The sequence below is a fragment of the Nelumbo lutea genome, chromosome 4 (genome assembly GCF_056320005.1).
Source record: "Nelumbo lutea isolate HS-2025 chromosome 4, American lotus-T2T, whole genome shotgun sequence".
Classification (NCBI taxonomy): domain Eukaryota; kingdom Viridiplantae; phylum Streptophyta; class Magnoliopsida; order Proteales; family Nelumbonaceae; genus Nelumbo; species Nelumbo lutea.
Window position 1 is genome coordinate 4,823,609 of NC_142687.1, and position 19,497 is coordinate 4,843,105.

At 36.6% G+C, this 19,497-nt stretch overlaps 2 protein-coding genes across 2 annotated transcripts; both read left to right on the top strand.

Annotated features, from left to right (window-relative positions):
• The first annotated feature begins 2,614 nt into the window (after nucleotides 1-2,614).
• On the top strand, nucleotides 2,615-8,354 carry LOC148853500 (protein NUCLEAR FUSION DEFECTIVE 4-like). Its single transcript, XM_088941956.1, has 3 exons — nucleotides 2,615-3,217; nucleotides 6,279-7,210; nucleotides 7,300-8,354. The coding sequence occupies exons 1-3, from the start codon at nucleotides 2,870-2,872 to the stop codon at nucleotides 7,799-7,801; spliced, it is 1,782 nt and encodes a 593-aa protein (XP_088798082.1). The 5' UTR covers nucleotides 2,615-2,869; the 3' UTR covers nucleotides 7,802-8,354.
• Nucleotides 8,355-15,344: 6,990 nt separating this feature from the next.
• On the top strand, nucleotides 15,345-19,221 carry LOC148853501 (uncharacterized). The gene is made up of 2 exons (XM_088941957.1): nucleotides 15,345-15,572; nucleotides 16,369-19,221. The coding sequence occupies exon 2, from the start codon at nucleotides 16,516-16,518 to the stop codon at nucleotides 19,027-19,029; it is 2,514 nt and encodes an 837-aa protein (XP_088798083.1). The 5' UTR covers nucleotides 15,345-15,572; nucleotides 16,369-16,515; the 3' UTR covers nucleotides 19,030-19,221.
• Nucleotides 19,222-19,497: the final 276 nt, after the last annotated feature.

Consider the following 19,497-nt stretch of genomic DNA (forward strand, 5'->3'; position numbering starts at 1 on the left):
CATCATCATCATCATCATCATCATCATCATCATAATAATAATAATAATAATAATAATAATAATAATAATATTATTATTATTATTATTATTATTATTATTATTTTAATGATATATGTATTATTTAATTGCTTTAATTAATCATTCTATTAATTAAAAATTATTTATTTTAATTAATCATTTGAATAATTAATAATAACAATAAATTATTAATCATTAACTAATTACTTTAATTAATAATTATGTAAACATTTATTACTTATTAATTAATTAATTAATGTTCAATTCTTTAAAGATATTGAATAATTTATAATTTTTATAAATTTAACTTTTATTAATTATTTTATGTTCATTTAATTAATTGTTAATTAATATGTTAAATAGTTAAATAAAGTTTTTCACATCCAAGGTTAAAATGGTCAATTGTCATGTTTTAGAGCTCAACATTTAGATTTCAGAACAACATTCTTTACACTTAGACTTTAGAACCAAGAAAAACTCATCAACTCCAGTACACCTCTAAAAGCAAACATTATAGTTTTAGAGGCATTCAAACTTCAAAATTTAGTGCAAACGAGCAAACCCTTATTCATCAAAATTTTATGTTTCTTCTAGTTCTTTACATATAAAATAATAGAAAAATAATTTTCTTTTCTTTTTTAGTTATTGAGCTTCAATTGATATATTGTGAGAAATACATAAATCAATTGCTTGGCATGAAAACCAACTGATGATGGCTCAATTGGTAGGTTCTTTAGCTAGCTATTTTGGGACTTAGGATCAAATCCCACTACCACTAGGGCTAGGGTTAAGGGCTTAGGGGATAAACTACTCCCATTGTATAGCCATAGCTATAAATGAGATCAATAATCAAGTTAAAAAAATAATTTCAAAATTGAATTGACGAAGATAACCAAAGGCTAACGTTAAGTGCTTTTTTACTATTGAAACAAAAGAATCCATGAAACAAAACTATATTAAATTAATAAAAAAAAAGAGAGAAAAGCCTAATAACCAATAGAAAGGAGAAATGGTTTCTTTGGAGTTTTATAGAAGAAGACTGGTTCACCCCATATACTAGGTGGGCAAATTTGGGTCCAAGCTAGGGTTTATATTTAGAGTTGGCCCTTAATTTAACCCAATCCATTTAATTTACTCCCCTACCTTATTAGTGAGAGAGAATCAAAAAAGGATCAAGAGAGATTTAATAGGAAAAGAGGAATTTAATGAGAAGAAGAGATGTTAAAAACATTGAATATTAAGGTGGATGGGGCCTATATTGGCAATGCAAAAACCAATGATAGCATCGACAAAACAGAATTACAACCATCCTAAATAACATTTCCAAGCGCTAATTAATCAAAGCATGGGGTCAAGGATCTAATCTAATGCCAGTCTTTTCTAAGCCGCCCAAGGAGGGATAATGATAATCTTGGGTTGTTCAGTCAATGACAATGACTAAAGCGCAGAGTTGGGTTCATTTTATGACTCTTGAATGACATTTATTTTATTTTTTGTTTTCTTCCCACTTCATCTTTATATTTTCAAAGCAATGATCAAACATAAATAATAAAGGATTCGGCCTACCATGACAACCGACTGGGAGGTTGTCAACCAGAGTTACAACTTACCATGGCGGCAAAGGGGAAGGGGAAGGGGAAGGGCCTTTTCGTCAATTCATCTGCGAGAGGGAGAAGATAATAACAGGGGCACATCACATATTCACATATGGTTGTTAATAATGATGTCTAAATGAAAAGAGTCCACCCACATCCCAGAGGCCCAGAGGCCCAGAGGCCCAGAGGACCAGAGCATAGAGTTTTTTCGCTTCAACAGGGGGCAAAAGGCCACAAGGGACGGAGGAATGTGCTACCAGCCTACCAGCCCGAGCAAGAGCCCATCACTCATTCACTATTGTCGCTGTTACAGTGTTACTTCTCTCTTTTCATTTTATTTTGGATTGGATTTGGGCTAGCTCTTATATATATGCTCATATATATATATATATCACTGAGTCACCTCACCCATCGTCCATTTACACCTGCATTCTATCATATATTAAAAACGTTTCCCATTTCCCATGAATAATAAACGCAAGTACGATATATATTTGCGATGTACGTCTAGGACAGGCTGTAAAATGGGTGTGAGGCGCGCTTTGTGAGTAGCAGATCCGGACTGGAAGACAAAATATATGCTCACTGAGTCACTGGACTGGGTTACCCCCTCACGAGTCAAGAGTGAACACGCCAATGTTCAATACAAAATTACAGATCCTGACTGGAAGACAAAATATATGCTCACTGAGTCACTGGGCTGGGTTACCCCCTCACGAGTCACGAGTGAACACGCCGATGTTCAATACAAAATTACATAGAGGTAACCCAGCCTGATGTGCAGGAATTTGTCTTCAGCTCATCTGGTTCCCGCTCGGAGATATCCCATGCCCATGCCAATAATCCCATATTCCTAATTTCCTATGTTATGGTATCCAGTATCCTTCGTTCCTTTCGTGGGTTCCGTACAGTGGCATTACAGAAATTTTGAGTTCAATTTTGTGCATTTTCAAAAGTTTAATTTTTTCCACTAATAAATGACCAGCCTTTAAGCCTGAGTCATCCCACGATTTCATGATCCAGCAAAGAACGTCGTTCGTCCTCCCTTCCCTTCAACCTGTTCTTTTGCGGGAAGACAAAACCAAAAAAAAAAAGATACCTTCTCTTTCTCTGATTCTTCTTTAATCCGATTGACCGAAAATCTCAGGAAAACAAAATCGCCTGGAAATAAGAAGCAACAGAAGATCCTCTCGGTGTCGTATCTCGATTGGATAAAGTTTTCTTCTGTTTTTTTTTTGCTTCTCTTTTGAACTTAGATGTTCGGGAAGATGCTGTCATTCAAGGAAAAGTTTAGGGCTTTCATCAATAACAGATGGCTTGTGTTCGTTGCCGCAATGTGGATTCAATCCTGCGCGGGGATTGGCTATCTGTTTGGGAGTATTTCCCCCGTGATAAAGAGCTCTCTCAACTACAATCAGAGACAGATAGCGAGATTGGGTGTAGCCAAGGATCTTGGGGATAGTGTTGGATTTCTGGCTGGGAGTTTGTTTGAGAGCCTGCCCATTTGGGGAGCTCTTCTCGTCGGTGCATTACAGAACTTTATTGGGTATGGGTGGGTTTGGCTGATTGTAACGGGTAGAGTGCCGATATTGCCTTTGTGGGCGGTAAGTTGAGCTGCGTCTTATATTTCCTATAATTGTTATTATTATTATAATATTATTATTTCTTGTTTTCTTCATTTTACTTATTTCGGTGACTTTCTTTTTACTCTGAAACATGAAATATTTCTTTCCTTTTCTTCTCATTTTCATTTTCTTTTGGAAAATTATTCTTTAATTGGGTTGGGATATCATACTTGGTTTTGGCTAACCCGTATGTTGGTTGCTATGTAAAATGAACTACCTCTACTATACCTGAAATAGTTGCTGAATTTGATGATTTAAATAAACAGAAGGAGCTAGTCTAATTTCATATATGAATGAAGAAGTTAGTCATTTATCATTTAAAACGAATATTTATTATTATTATTGTTATTATTATCATCATCATCATCGTCATCATTATCATTATTATTACTATGAACGATATCTTGGTTAGGAATCAGGATCACTAGTTGTTGTAGTTTTAAGAATCTAGGTTCATGAAAAAGGGTTAATTTGGGATGAATTTGATACATGGAAGACCCTACTGCTATCACAAAAGTAGTTATCCTTTTCTTAATCTGTTTTTTTTTTTTTTTTTTTTTTTTGAGAGTTTTCTTAGTGGTAATAATGTTGGTGATGGAAATTATCATGGTGATGATATAAATAATTATTATTAGTCTGATGAAGGGGTTTGTTGCCTGAATTTGGGTAGTTGTTCTCACTTCCAGATGACATAGTTGCTTTATTTTGTCAACTGGATTCCTTTTTTAATTGGATTTATTAGTTTGATTTTGTTAATAAGTAACAAATTGAACTAACAGTTTTTAGAAGTGGCTTCTAATTTTTCTTTTTTCCTTTTATGGAAAAGTCAGATTCACTTCTTCCAAGGTATTAAATTGCTACAAATTTGACAAGTTGGATAAATGAGGAAAGCTAATAATTTGCCATTTACTTGATAAGTGTTGTATTTATTTAATTTCATACTCACTGCATGGATGTTATGTTTAATTTATGTTTCTATATGTGTTGTCTCATAATTCAATGGCTTTAATACTGGGATTTGTATAGTAAAATCTTATGAAATTATACTTATAAAAAAAGATCATGAAATTATTCATCATTTATTGAAATGCATAACATAAATCTTTGATTTTATGTTCTCTATTGTTCTCAATTCTTTGTTTCCAGCAATTCTATATGGAGTTGGAGTTCGTTCTTCGGAAATTCATAATGTTTTCCTTGCACTTGCTTCTTGAAATTCCTAGGAGTCATAAGTGGCTCTTATCCTCCACCTACCAGAGAAAACCTGTACTTTTCTGTTTTGCTGCATTGGAATCTCAGGCAAATGACTTGCTTTCTCATAATTGTTCAAATGCACTTTTTTTTTTCTGAAAACTTGGATGAGTTACAAAGCATTAGTTGGCAAGAGAAGGAAATATTTACTTCAGAGACAGGAGGAACTCTTGTCTAAGAAAAATATCATATTATATTGTTTTCATTGAATAACATGCCAAAACTGAGGAAGTCTTTACTTGATATAAGAAAGATCAGGGTGATTCTGTAGATCCACAATATGGGATGTGTATGTTTTTGGTTTTAAATATTGCAAGGAAAGTGGGCCATTTGATGATGATTGAAGTTGCTGAACTGAATGGCTTATTGCTTTGTCTTTTAGCAGATAAAGTAGTTACATAATAAAATAATCAAGAGTATGTAATCTACCCAACTTCAGCTTCAGTCATTTAGAAACTCACAAGTCACAACCTCCTCAATAACTTATTCACTAAAAGACAAAGGAACATGTCATTCAGTTAAGCCACTTAAGCTGTAACCAAACAGTCCCTATCTAATTCCATCCAAATAGTTCCAGTGATTATAGTTTTTAAGTCAGCAATGAAATCCTAGTTCTTCAATGCCATATTTGATTAATGCATTACTGAACGTCATTTAATTAATCTTCTGATGAAAATCATCGCTGTTAATCACCCCACAGGGAATGGGGTTATGCCTTCATGATACAATTGGTTAGCATATACATAATTTGGACTGGCATGGAAAATGAATGGTTTTCTCCATGCATGGTTTTTCACTTTAGAATTGTTGCCTGGATATAATTCCTCTACCTGTTAATTACTAGGCTAAATCTATGATTTGAGGCTTATAGAAGTTTAACTACCCTCTATATATGTAATATCTAGATCTTAGTAACCACAACCATGCAAAAAAGGTGCCTATCCACTCTAAACTGTGATTTGCAATGCTAGAAATGGGAATGTGTTCCTAAAAATATTGAATTGTGCTCCTAAATTTCTAGATATGTGGTTTCAACAATAATAAGTGGTAGATATTCTTCTTTTAGAAAAATAAGCAAGTGTGATGGATTAAATAGCAGCATTGCTGGATACCACTTTTATCTTCTACCAAATTTGGTTTTTACAACTTGCATCATGAGAAAAAAGTTTCCACAATCCCATGCATAAATGCATGAGGATCTCTTGAATTTTAAATTAACCAAATAGTGTCAAATAATTACATGCAACACTATGTGTATAGTATGTGTTAGTCCAAAATGCAGATGTAAGTATATATTTCCATTTTCTGCACCTATGCTGCAATGCAGATTAGGAGTTTTTCTAATTTGGCATGCCTATACCTGCTCCAGATCTGGTTACCATTATGTAGTTGTTACTTAGATCTAGACTCACATATGCAGAGTTCGAAAGTCATTTTTCAATCCATTCACCATGGTGAAAATTGATAATTCAAAATCTAACATATTTGCAGTGATCATGTATGGGCCTCTCTGTGAGCTGTTTGTGGGACTTATGTGATAACTATGGATTACCTGTCCTGATATCCAGTCTGTAAGACCATCTTTATCATCATCATCATCATCATCAATATGTAATACCAAATATGAGTATGATTTGATGAATTTTTTGGTGATTCCATTCTCTGTGTGGAGAATGGAGATATTCAATAATGTCCAGGAATGCCCACTAGAAAGCTGTAGAAATATCAGTATATTTAGCTGTGTTTTGCCTTGGTAAACTGTTAATCATGTTTGAGATGTGCTGTGCAGATGTGCATTCTTATATTTGTGGGAACAAATGGTGAGACTTATTTCAACACGGCAGCACTGGTTTCATGTGTACAGAACTTCCCAAAAAGCCGTGGTCCTGTAGTGGGCATACTAAAGGGATTTGCTGGATTGGGTGGTGCAATCCTAACTCAGATATATGCAATGGTAAATGCTCCTGATCAAGCGACAATCATTTTTATGGTTGCAGTTGGGCCTTCCATGGTAATCATAGCATTGATGTTTATTGTTAGACCGGTTGGAGGTCACAGACAAGTTCGGTCATCTGATGGTTCAAGTTTCACATTTATCTACAGTGTGTGCATCCTTTTGGCTGCTTATTTGATGGGGGTCATGCTTGTTGAAGATATCGTTGATCTGAACCACACTGTGGTCACACTATTTACAGTTATTTTATTCATTCTCTTATTGCTTCCCATTGTGATTCCCATGCTACTGAGTTTTTCCTCAGGTGTGAGAGCACCTGCTGAAGAAAGCCTTCTACCTGAGTCTCAGAAAGATGGACCTAGTAAATCTGGACAGGATGTGAATGAGGTTATTTTTAGTGAGGTGGAAGATGAGAAACCTAGGGAAGTTGATTTGCTCCCGGCATCAGAAAGGCAAAAACGCATTGCTCAGTTGCAAGCAAAACTATTCCAAGCAGCTGCAGAAGGAGCTGTTAGAGTGAAGAGACGGAAGGGCCCACGTAGAGGGGAAGATTTCACCTTGATGCAGGCACTGATAAAGGCAGATTTATGGCTCATCTTTTTCTCCCTCTTATTGGGTTCAGGTTCTGGGTTGACAGTGATTGATAATTTGGGCCAAATAAGCCAGTCTTTGGGGTATGACAATACACATATATTTGTGTCCATGATAAGCATTTGGAACTTCCTTGGTCGTATTGGTGGTGGTTACTTCTCTGAGGTTATTGTAAGGTGCGACCTACTGCACTGAAAACCTGCTATTTACTTTTGATTGTTTCACCTGTTTCCTCTATCTAATTATTAAGATGTATTTTGTGCAGGGATTATGCATATCCAAGGCCAGCGGCCATGGCTGTAGCTCAGGTTATTATGGCAATTGGGCACTTCTTCTTTGCTATGGGATGGCCTGGGGCAATGTACATTGGTACTTTGTTGACTGGACTTGGTTATGGGGCCCATTGGGCAATTGTTCCTGCTGCAGCGTCTGAACTGTTTGGCTTGAAAAACTTTGGAGCTTTATATAATTTCCTCACACTAGCAAATCCTGCAGGATCTCTAATCTTTTCTGGTCTCATTGCTAGCAGTATTTATGATCATGAAGCAGAGAAACAAGCTCATAGAAACTTAGGAAATCTGCCAGGGAAGATGCCTGATGTGTTACTTGGTATGGACGAGTCACTTAAGTGTGAGGGCGCTATATGCTTTTTTCTTACTTCCATGATAATGTCTGGACTCTGCATCGTTGCAGTCTTGTTGAGCTTGATTGTTGTTTACCGGACCAAGATTGTCTACAAAAATCTCTATGGAAAATCACGTACTTAGTTTGGAGCAAGAGACTAGTCCCAGAAGATAATTTTTACGAAAAGAGTAGAACCTAATCTGTTTCTTCTGGTGGTATATTGTCCTACTTATATAAGGTCATGGGTCTCCCTTATTTCTTAACTAGATTGTCTCTAAAGAAGTGGCTGTTGAGGGAGGCACGTGATATGGGCGTCTTCTCTGGAGAGAAGAAAAGCAGAATTTGGTGTTTCTATATGCTTGTGCTAGCTACAGGGTTTTGTCATAAAGCAGATTCATTTCTCTGCTCGAATGTTGCCTCTTGTGTCTCCTCTCTATCTTCTGAAGACATTTATTTGGTCTGAGGTTCTTCACCTGTGAGATTTTTTACATCTACGGGGGTGCATTGTGGTTGTTAGTTGTAACTACAACCTTTCAAATTTATGTATTTTATTTGACTGAGTAATATGTATCCTTTTCTCGGGAGAGATGATTTGCCAAAATAATCGACGTCGCTGCTTGAAATTCTGTTATTTTACTGGAGGGGGAAAGCTGTACACAGGCTACAAATTAATGCACCGTTTCCCGTTTCCTATAATGATGTTTGGAAAATGAGGATGTCCCAGTGTGTGAATCCCATGGAATGGTAACATGGTCAAAACGGCTAGCCATGCCCATGTTGCAGATTGGAATTGTTGACTTCTTATTTTGTAACAGTGTGAAAAAGTTCGTTGTTTGGGAGCTTCCTGTGCATGATATGTTACCATTAGGTGTGGTGTAAAAAGGATATTTGCAACTAATATTCTCAGCCAAGGGACTAAGCGGTGAGTCCAGATTTCCTACTCACTTTTCTTACCCACTCGCTATCCGCGCCCTGAATTGCAGTCACACATCTCTCAATTTATAATAGATATGTGGCTTGCTAAGTGGCTATTTGATTAGCATATTAGATCACAGGTGATCCACCTGAAGATGACCTAATAACTACTACATACATGGGCTGATTTTTCATTCTGAAAAGAATGAGTAATTCTGTAGCTAGGCGATCTAATGCTTTTCATAATTGTACATTCTTGCCCAGAAATGAACAAGAATTAAAAGAATGAGACCCAAAGCAACAACCCAAACATTGCCTTATTCGCTTGACACCAGCACCGCGGAGACTGGGGGCCTTAGTGTGTTCTGGACCTTAGTAGCTTAGCTGAGACTAAGGCCCTAAGAGAGAATTAATATTGAGGATTGACCATGCTAATATAGAGGTGTCAATTGGACTGGATTTGGTCCAAGATCCAGTCTAATGTGATTCCATTATAAATGGACCAGGTCCAATCCAATCTGATGAATGTTTTGGACCAATTTGGACTGGTCCAATTCAATGTCTGGACCATCCAATCTGTTCAAATTCATTTTGATTTAGATTGGTTTCAACCCAAACCTGGTCCATTGACACATATTCTTATCTTATATCAATGGACTAAATATTGGCTTAATCCAATCCAATATAATATAAATTTGTTATAGACGGACTAGGTTCAATCCAATCTAATGAATATTTTGGACCGGATTGATCCAATCCAATGTCTTGTTGGTCCATTCGATCTGTCCAAATTGAATTTGGACTGGATGGGGTCCAACCCAAAACCGGTCCATTGCCATCTACCCTTAGTGGGGTTTATTAGTATGATTTCTTAAATCCATATGACTGTGGGTTTATTAGTATGATTTCTTAAATCCATATGACTGGGCCTGATCTATTTACTGAACAAGCCTAAAACCAAGCCCAGATTTAAGTCCGGTAGTGCTAACAAGGAACCCAAGTTTATTATCCCTGAGAATCCGGTAGTCCGGTAGTGCTAACAAGTTTATTATTGCTGGGTCAGTAAGCCGTCTTTGTCATATTTTTTTTATAACTTTTTATATATTATATAGAATAGACTCCTTATAAGGGAATAAACTAGTAAATCCATATAGCTTCTGGTTACTGGTTATAAGTTGGATATGTACGTGACAAGTAGGAACCTAGCTACCCGAACAATTCATGGTTAGAAATATTGTTAATAGAGAAAAAAAAAAAAAGAAACGAAAAGAAAAGTAATTTCCATTTCTCTCCTCGTGGGGCAGAAGTAGAATATATTTGAAATTACTTTCGCTTGTTTTGGTGTGAAGACTGGCAAGTGCACTGATTACCATAGGAGATAGGACATTTTGGTCCTTTTGCCAGAATTAATGGAGTTGTTGTCAAACCAAAATAAAGGAGTAATTAAGGTTTCTAAAGCTATGAAGGCATGGATTCTAGTTTCAAGCTGATGAGTCGTGACAGTGTGTTAGCTGCAACTGTTAATGCAGCTAGAAAGGGCATAAGTCAGGAAGGAGGTGTCGTGGAATTAACTAGACACTATTCCGAGTAACAGCGAGTAAAGAAGTTGAAGATGGAAGAAATTCTTATATCAGTAAGTTCAGATGTAGGAACCTACATAAATTATACACGAAGGGTTAAAGTGGCAAAAATAGACAGTAACATAGACGACTAAACTTAATTAGTTTGTTATATATGTGGAAGAAGATAAAACCAAGAATAATTTCGGTATAGAAAAAGATAAAAAAAAAAAGATGAAATTGTTAGATATTGATTGAATATAATAGAAGGAAGAGAAAATCATATTCATCCAACTCGGCTTGAAAGAGTAGATAATTAATCCAATCAGCATTTACCCACCCGAGTACGATTAGATGAAAGCATTAAGATGCATTTATAAAAAAACAAAAAAAAAATCATATTAATTTATGTAATTACCTAATCTATAATAAGATAATTGTACATGTCCATTTATTTACACTGTATGTATAAATAGTTTGTTTCCAAAATAAAACTCTATGCATAATCATATCAAGAAAGTATGGTTTGAATGATTCTTATTAGCAGGTAACAATATAGGATATTTTCTGAATGGAGCCTTTGAATAAGACGTTTTTGATAGAAAAGCAACCTTCATCCATCCCTTCTATTCCAAGAAGAGGCTACCCATTATAATATACATGGTAGTGTTACGACGGTAGGGCTACCAAAATGTCCTTAAATCAAATCAAACACATCCTTTCAGGTATGTATACACGAGACATAAAAAAAAAAAAAAAAATGTCAGTCATACACCCTGCATGGGATAAGATGAAGGATATTCTTTAGCATAAATTTCTTAAACTATCCTTATACTTACCCTACTGTTTGAAATTGATTAACGCTATTCCTATTTCCCTTACCGTTAGCCTTCGTTAATAGAAAGATGAATAAGACTATTTTACATTTTATTTTTTTCAAATTTTTAAAATAAAACAAGAAAAAGAGGAAAGAATAATGTCGCTTAGAGACTTTAGAGACTTGGGTAGGAAGGGTTTCTACGGCTAAACACTACAAGTGTTCTGAGCTTAGGAATACTGCCGCCGCTGCAACAGGTTTCTGACGGTGTAACCCATATTTACATAGATACATAAATCTGCTAAATAATGTAGTTCAGAAATGATACCGGCGGAGGGAGAAGAATCAGACATTCAGACTAGAACCAGATAAATAGGATATGATGACAATGGAGAACTCAGCCACCGCTATGGCTCCTTTTCTTCTTCGGAATTTGGTAACCTCTATATTCATCTTCACTGACAAATCCCTTCTCAATTTATTAGAAAGGTTAAGCTTCTCCAATTCATTTGCTACCTTCTTATCCAACTTCTCTTATTTTTTCTTTGTTTCCTACCTTCTATCTTCCCTTCCTTAATTGCCAAATCAGCGGCTGACTTTCTTCTCAAACCCCACCACATTAAGTGGGAATTCCCGACCCAAGGAGACTCCGGTATCGCTCAAGCACTCTCTCATATTCTGTCCATCATCAACGATATCCCAGTCAGCTCCCACAAATATGAAATGGTTCAAAACTTAGCTAAAAATCTCATCGACGAGAATCTCCGGGAAGGATGCGAATTGCTGATAAAGGTCAACCAATTGATTCTATCGGCGGCGTTCGCCAGGACTCTTTGCCTGCTCGAAGGGCGATGTCAAAGGAAGAGCAAGAGTATACCGCTGAAAATGGATTTAGTTTAATCTGGTGGAGGGTCACCAGAGACGGACAGGAAAGAGAGAGAGGGAGGGAGAGGGACTGAACCCAACAGGAAAAAGAAGGGGAGAGAGAGAAAGATGGGGAGGGAGGTGGAGAGTAAAATTGGATTTTAAAATGAATAAATTCTGACGGAATATTAATGAATGTCAATTGTCAGAAATATTAGGGATAACGTTAGTTAATTTTCAAATAATAAGGATACACTTAATCAATTCAATTAGTTAAACCATAAGAATAGTTTAAGAAATTTATCCTATTCTTTAAGGTAAATTATAGACTCCCACTATTGTACTTTTGGAGTAGAGATACTTTGCCCCCTTAAACATTCTTTTTCATTTGTAAAAATGGCCCCCTTTGATTTTTTTGGATTCTAACACTCTATTCCTGATTCGTTGACAATCTTAACAATAAAGGTAAGATTATTAAAATGTCCATTTAAAATTTGATGGGCTGAGAAAAAATTATCAAAATAATGAAAATAGGCATGTTAAAGCATGGTATATGTTTGTATTTTCTGAATTTTTCTTAAATTTTCTATTTTTATATATTGTATTTTATATTCCTCTTTTTCTTCATTTTTTTTGTTGTATTTTCTGTGTTATATTTTAACAATTTTCTACAAAATAAAATGATCTCATAAAATAACATTACGACAGTTTAAGATTTTAGAAATATTAAAAGTCTCACATGTGAATCTTTTCTGGAATTAATTGACGGAATGCTAAAATGCTAATAGCAAGGGTGGGCTGCGGGTGGGGGGTAATTCTCTCACTGCCCCCAAAGCATGGTTTTCAAAAACCAGATTGGACCGGATGGTCGGACCGGTCAGGTGACCGGTTCTATTTTATCTTAAAACCGTTATTTTGCCAAAAAAACGTTGATTTGGTCAGTAAACTGTTGATTTGGGCAGTTAGAATCGTTCAACGGTTTGACTGTTTTTTTTTCAATTTTTTTTTTTAATTTTATATTTTTTTATCAGAACAGACCATCCATTCAGTTCGAACAATTGGACCGCTTCACTCTGAAAACTAGACCCTGACTGGTTCGATTTTAAAAACCTTGCCCCAAAGTACTGAATGGCATTTTAAAATTTCTCCTATGTTTTAGGTGGGGAGGCGAAAAAAATAAAAGGATTAAATTTTTGGGACAGTGGTTTGACATGAAAGGAAGGCAGGTATCGGCTTTATAGAGCAAAGATAAATGTATATTACATGTAGGTGGGTCCAAAAACAATGTTCCAGGCAAGATACGTAACTTGCGACTTGTGAGCAGGAGAAAGAAAAGAAAATCTTGGTCATATGCAATAATGCAAAATAGTAAAACGGATGATGCCAATGAGATTGCTATTTTTACTTACTATGAAGAGGGATTTTCATAGAGTAACGTTTAGTTGAATCCTTCAGCTGTTTAATGGGTTGTGAAACTAATGATAAGGTCCCACAACAGCAAAAATATATGAGACCTGCACATTTAATTTTACAGTGGAACCCGTAAATTTATTAAACCTTATCATTAATTCCACAACCCATTAAACAGTCAAAGCGTTCACCTAATTAATCCAAATTCCTTTTCATATGGCATCTTCACTAACATTTACCCAACTTACAAATGTAGTTTAATCAATTAACACATACTCAGATATATTCTTGTTGTCTAATCTAATGTCTATCAAATAAGAAACTGATAATTAATTAGTCTCCTCTATATCATTATAATCATTCCCCATTCTGGAACAATTCCTTCAACGCAACACACTTACAGAATAACCAATTAACCAAAGAATATTATCAGTTGTCTTAACTTGTTTTTCTCCGTTTCATTTTTTTCTTATTTCCAGCATCAAGCTCTAGTTCCAGCTTCCAAGTGTCTTGCTCACTAGGTGCCCTTTTCTCGTATGCAAGTATGGAGGGATCTGCAACAAAACACTATCAGTCTTGCCCCAACAAGCCACTGTAACCTCCCATGCATTGCGAACATCTTTCTTGTCATTGGTGGGATATATTCTCAATGTAATCGCAATTACGAATCTGGTTGGAATGTTGTTGGCACGGCGTATAAGTAGCTGATCCAAACTCTTGGCTTTAGATTCTTTATATGTTCCGGTGACCAGTGCTTGAACACTGAGCAAGCTTTAGCAACTTCTCAACCATATTTGATCAGCATGGCTTTACTTCTTTGCTACATTCTAATGGGATTACTTGAACTTGCTTCAAACCCAATGGGCAATAGCTATTTGATCGTCAACCAGCACAAGTTTTCATTTTTTTTATGGTAAGAAGCAGCACAAGTTCAAATATAAGATGTTACTCCTCTTGGTGCCTAGAATTTTTCATTGTAAGTGTTCTAACTTCAAAACAAGCAACAGCAAATGCAACTCCATCTATCATTTCAGAACATCCAGTGGTTCCAGTGTCTTCTAAAGAGAATCATTCCTCTACCATAACATGAAGGAGAAGGCATTGAACATATTCAACCAACTTGGTTGTAGTTTCACTTAGTAATCACAGAGAGAGAGAGAGAGAACTTGTTCAGTTGTTCAGATTAAATTAAATAGTGTGTCAATTATCATAGGAATTAATAAAACAGATAATGCACCAGGGATCACACATGCACACATATGTAAAAATGACAATTCATCACATTATTACAGTAAATATGCAAATTCCCTTTTTTAAAAGGTATGTATGTCAAAGATACCACCAAATCACCTTTTCAACTAAATTATATATAGAATCAACATAAAGAAAAGGTGGAGCATTATGTGTGAGATATTGCTACATGAATTACATTCTTTTTTGTTTATAATGATATTTTCTCAATACCATGGAAATTGATGTTGGAGGGGAATTTAGTATTTAGAATGTAGCAAAGGTGTGGGTCCCACGGTTAGAAGAAGTTCATAAATCAGAAACAAGGCACCTCCAGGTGGGGGATCTTTTGGGTGGTCCATGTCACTCAATAATCCCACAGTGAGGTTAGTATAACCACTAACCACAGGTACTCTACCAATAGGTAACCATAGGTAACCATAGCATCCTTAACCCTAGTCAATTATCCCTAGTATCCTTAACCCTAGTCAATTATCCCTAGCCTTTAATCCAACTTCAGGTTTGGTTAAGAATAAGAAGCACCACTCCTTTAACCAACCTCACACATGTGGGTCCCACTTTGACAATTGTATTTTCCTCTCAACTAAAATAAAAATAAAAAAGAAATAAACTTTTGTTCTTAAAAACAGCAAAATACATATAAAATAATAATTGTATATTCTACAAGGTTTTTGAATTTTCTCTCCTATTTAGATATAAAATTTTAAAAATAAAACAGCATTAATATTAATTTTCCTGAAACTTACCACCCTAATAAATTTCCATATTTAAGTAACTCACAAACCCACTCCAAGAGTTAAAAATTAACTCTAGTTAGGGTTTCAGCCAATAAAAAAAGGTGGGTTAAGGTCTACAAAATACTTAAAAAACAAGGAAAGCCTATGATACATTGGTGACTTTTATTTTCTTTTTCCTCTCAATGAGTTATAGAATTTGAGAAATTCTGTATAGGCTTTGAGGGGTTTTGACAAAAAGTCCTGTTTTGGGGATTTTTTTGGATTTGGGGAAGGAAAAGGGGCAAAAAAATTGGTGATGGAGGTCTTTCCATGGCGGCTCTGCGATTCAAATTCCTCAAACCGTGGAGAGTATTTCTAATGGGTAATTTCTCCTACCTTCACTCCTCTAGTGTGCTTTATATCGAATAGCTTTTTACTGTTTATCGTGTACTGACGACCAAGATCAGACAATCTAGGGCTCAGTCCAAAGTACTGAAATTCGGGATACTAAAAAGATAATTCCGAACGTTAGAACTTGTTCAAAACCTTTGTTTCTGTAGATCCATGGCCGATGATGTTTGGTTTCGATTCTGGAGTCTGTTTCAAAGTGGGTGCACGTGTTTTATTTTTTTTCGCTTTCGTTAATTTGTTATTAAAGCCTTCTCCGTTTTGGCTCTTTGTTTTCGTCTGAAGTACCTGGCAGATTAAAATGGTTTATGAGGCTTACGCTGAGAATGTTTGAATTTTCAAGAGAATTACGGTCTTCTGATTGCACGTAATGTGTGCTTGTTTCTCTATCGCGTTGTTTGTATATGGGATGAATTATTGTTAATATTGCCATGCCATGTATTCCCTCTGCTTTCTTGTTAACTCAACCCAGCCCTCTTAATTTGCTTACCCGATAGTAGTAATTCTTGTTTCTTTTTAATATTATTTTGTTATTTTTTACAATTGTCGTGATACACTTTTCCCATTGCGAAGAGTGATTGAAAATAGTAGTCTCAGTCAGCGATTTGGATGCTTCAGTGGAAGCTTCGGTCCTTCTTCTGGATTATATTATTCTGGTTTTCTTCACATGTAACTTTTATGTATGAGCATTAATCTTGTTTTTTCCCCCTTGCTTAATTAGTTGTTCTCATTGTTCTTTTGGATTGTATTTATTTTTCTTTCTGAACTAGGTTTTGGACATTTAGACGTGGCTCCCCTTTTGAAGTATGGAAAGACCTCGGGTTGTAGGCTCAGATTGTGGTGGTTGAGTTCTAGTTGATTTCGACCTTTCATACAAATAATAAAGAAAATAAAGAGTGATCTGGTGATATAGGAAAATGGAGTGCAATAAAGATGAGGCCACCAGGGCAAAAGAAATTGCTGAGAGGAAGTTTACAGCAAAGGACATTGCTGGTGCGAAAAAATTTGCTTTGAAGGCCCAAAACTTGTATCCAGGACTTGATGGTCTACCTCAAATGCTGGCAACTCTTGATGTTTATATCTCTGCAGAGAACAAGATAAGCGGGGAGGCAGATTGGTATGGGATACTTGGTGTTAATCCCTTAGCTGATGATGAGACAGTAAAGAAACAGTACAGGAAGCTGGCTCTCATGCTTCACCCTGACAAGAACAAATCTGTCGGGGCAGATGGGGCTTTTAAGCTTATTTCAGAGGCCTGGAGTTTGTTATCTGACAAAGCTAAGAGAACAGCATATGACCAAAAGAGGAATTCCAAAGGATTCCAACAGAAAGTCCCACCTCCTGGTGGGGTTCCACCTGCACCACCTGGTGCAAATGGTTTTTATAATTTCACCAATAATACAACCTCAAATGCAAAGCCTCCAAAGAGTGGCACTCGGGTAGGTACTGCATCTGTTCCTGCTTCATCCCATCCATCAAAACCCAATACATTTTGGACTGCATGTCATCGTTGTAAGATGCAATATGAGTATCTCAGGGTTTATCTGAATCACAATCTCCTTTGCCCCAATTGTCATGAGCCATTTTTAGCAGTAGAAACAGCACCACCACCATCAAATGGTTCTAATTCATCCACACCATGGTCTTTCTCTCAGCAGCGTCAGAATTCAAACCATCATACAACAAACAAGAATTCTTATAACCAAGGAAGAAATTCTGCTAGCACTCAGAATATGGGGCCAGGGGGTTTTGCAGGTCTTGATTCTTTTAGCCACACAAACTTCCAGTGGGGTCCATTCTCTAAAACAACTGGTGTTGGGAATTCAACTACCTCTGCTTCTGCTACTGCTCAAGCTGCTACTGTGGTTCAGCAGGCTTATGAGAAAGTTAAGAGACAAAGGGAGGAAGCACAAGCAGCTGCCAGGAGGGAAGAGGCCCTTCGGAGGAAGAATCATGTTTCAAAAAAGATGGGTAGTGGTTCATCTACGTCATTCTCTAATTCTGCCTCTAGCCCTGTTGCCAAAGGAGAGAGGCCTATGAAAAAAAGAAGAGGAGGTATAGATGACAATGGGGGAAACTGTTATAGCACCAATGGAACAAATCAAACTGCTATGGGAAATGGAGTTGGGGTTGGAATTATATCTGGGCTTAAGCATAGTAATTTTGAAACAGTAAGAGTTAATGGGGTTTCTACTAATAAACCTAATAGTATAAGGGAGTTGTCACAGTCTGAACTTCGGAGTATGCTCATGGAGAAGGCTAAGCTGGAAATTCGCAAGAAGTTAACTGAATGGAGCTCAGCTGCCATCGCAAAACCTTCAGATAAAGACAAAGATAAGGAGAAAGATAAAGAGAAGGAAAAAGAGAAGGCTACATTAAAAGGTGAGGTGGGTGATCAGAATGAGTCTGGTGAATCTTTGGACACCAAGAAAAAGATCCATTCTAAGAAAGATTTTCCTGGCGCTTGTGGTACTGATTCAGATACAGAAGCCCTGGAACCCATGTCAATCAGTGTACCTGATCCAGATTTTCATGATTTTGACAAGGATAGAACTGAAAGATCCTTTGGTGATAACCAAGTGTGGGCTGCGTATGATGATGATGATGGGATGCCTCGTTATTATGCCATGATTCATACTGTAATATCCTCAAATCCATTCAAGATGCGGATCAGTTGGCTGAACTCCAAAACCAACAGTGAGCTGGGGCCACTAAATTGGATTGGATGTGGATTTTCTAAGATTTGTGGGGATTTTAGGGTAGGGAGGTATGAAGTCAATGATTCCCTCAATTCTTTCTCCCACAGGGTTAGGTGGACAAAAGGGATGCGGGGTGCTATCCGTATATTTCCCAAAAAAGGTGATATTTGGGCTCTCTATAGGAACTGGTCCCCTGATTGGAATGAGCTTACCCCAGATGAAGTGATACACAAGTATGATATGGTGGAGGTGCTTGATGATTATACGGAGGAGCATGGTGTGGTTGTCACGCCTCTAGTTAAGGTTGCTGGTTTCAAGACAGTCTTCCATCGGCATTTGGACCCTGGGCAAGTCAGGACAATTCCAAGAGAAGAGATGTTTCGGTTCTCTCATCAGGTTCCTTCTTACTTGCTTACAGGTCAAGAAGCTCCAAATGCTCCAAAGGGTTGCAGGGAGCTGGACCCAGCAGCTACCCCTTTGGAACTGCTTCAGGTAATCACAGATGTTAGAGAAGAAGAAATTGTGGAGGATGCCGAAAAAAACATGGAAAAAGAGACGTCAGTAAATGGAGAGAAAGTTAAGGAAGAACATATGCAGAGCATCAAAGAAGACAAAGAAAAAGAAATGATGGAGAACACTAAAAAAACCAAGGAAGAAGTGATGGTAGGCAAGGGGAATGAAGCTAAGGAAGAAAAGATGGTGGAGTGTGCTGAAGAACAAAAAGCTAGTTGACGATGTTTGGATTATGCAGTCCTGCTTCAGATAGGAGAAAATTTGACTTGTGAAATCAGATTAGAGTTATCCAACATATATTGAGTTTCCGTTGCTGATTAATGTTGGTATTGACTTTCATAGTTGATTAATGTTGTTACCCATTCATTTTCTTTCAAAATCAAATGTCAATGCTATAAATGCTAGATCTAACCTCAGTTTTGATTGCAACTTGAAGATGGTAAAGAAAACAGAATTATTTGGTTCTTAGGAGTTCATCATCAGATATCTTAAGGCCTCAATGCCTGCTAGTGTGTTCTCTATCCACTGGAGCCTTCAGAGATCTGTGAGGCCTCTATTTGCTTTTCTTCAAGAGCTAGTTCCCAAGCCTAAAACAATCTTTCTATCAGTTGCAGCTTGTCAAATTAAACTTACCAGTGAGCTGCCCATCTTTCTCATCTTCTTTCAGTGTTTTACATGCTGAGCTTT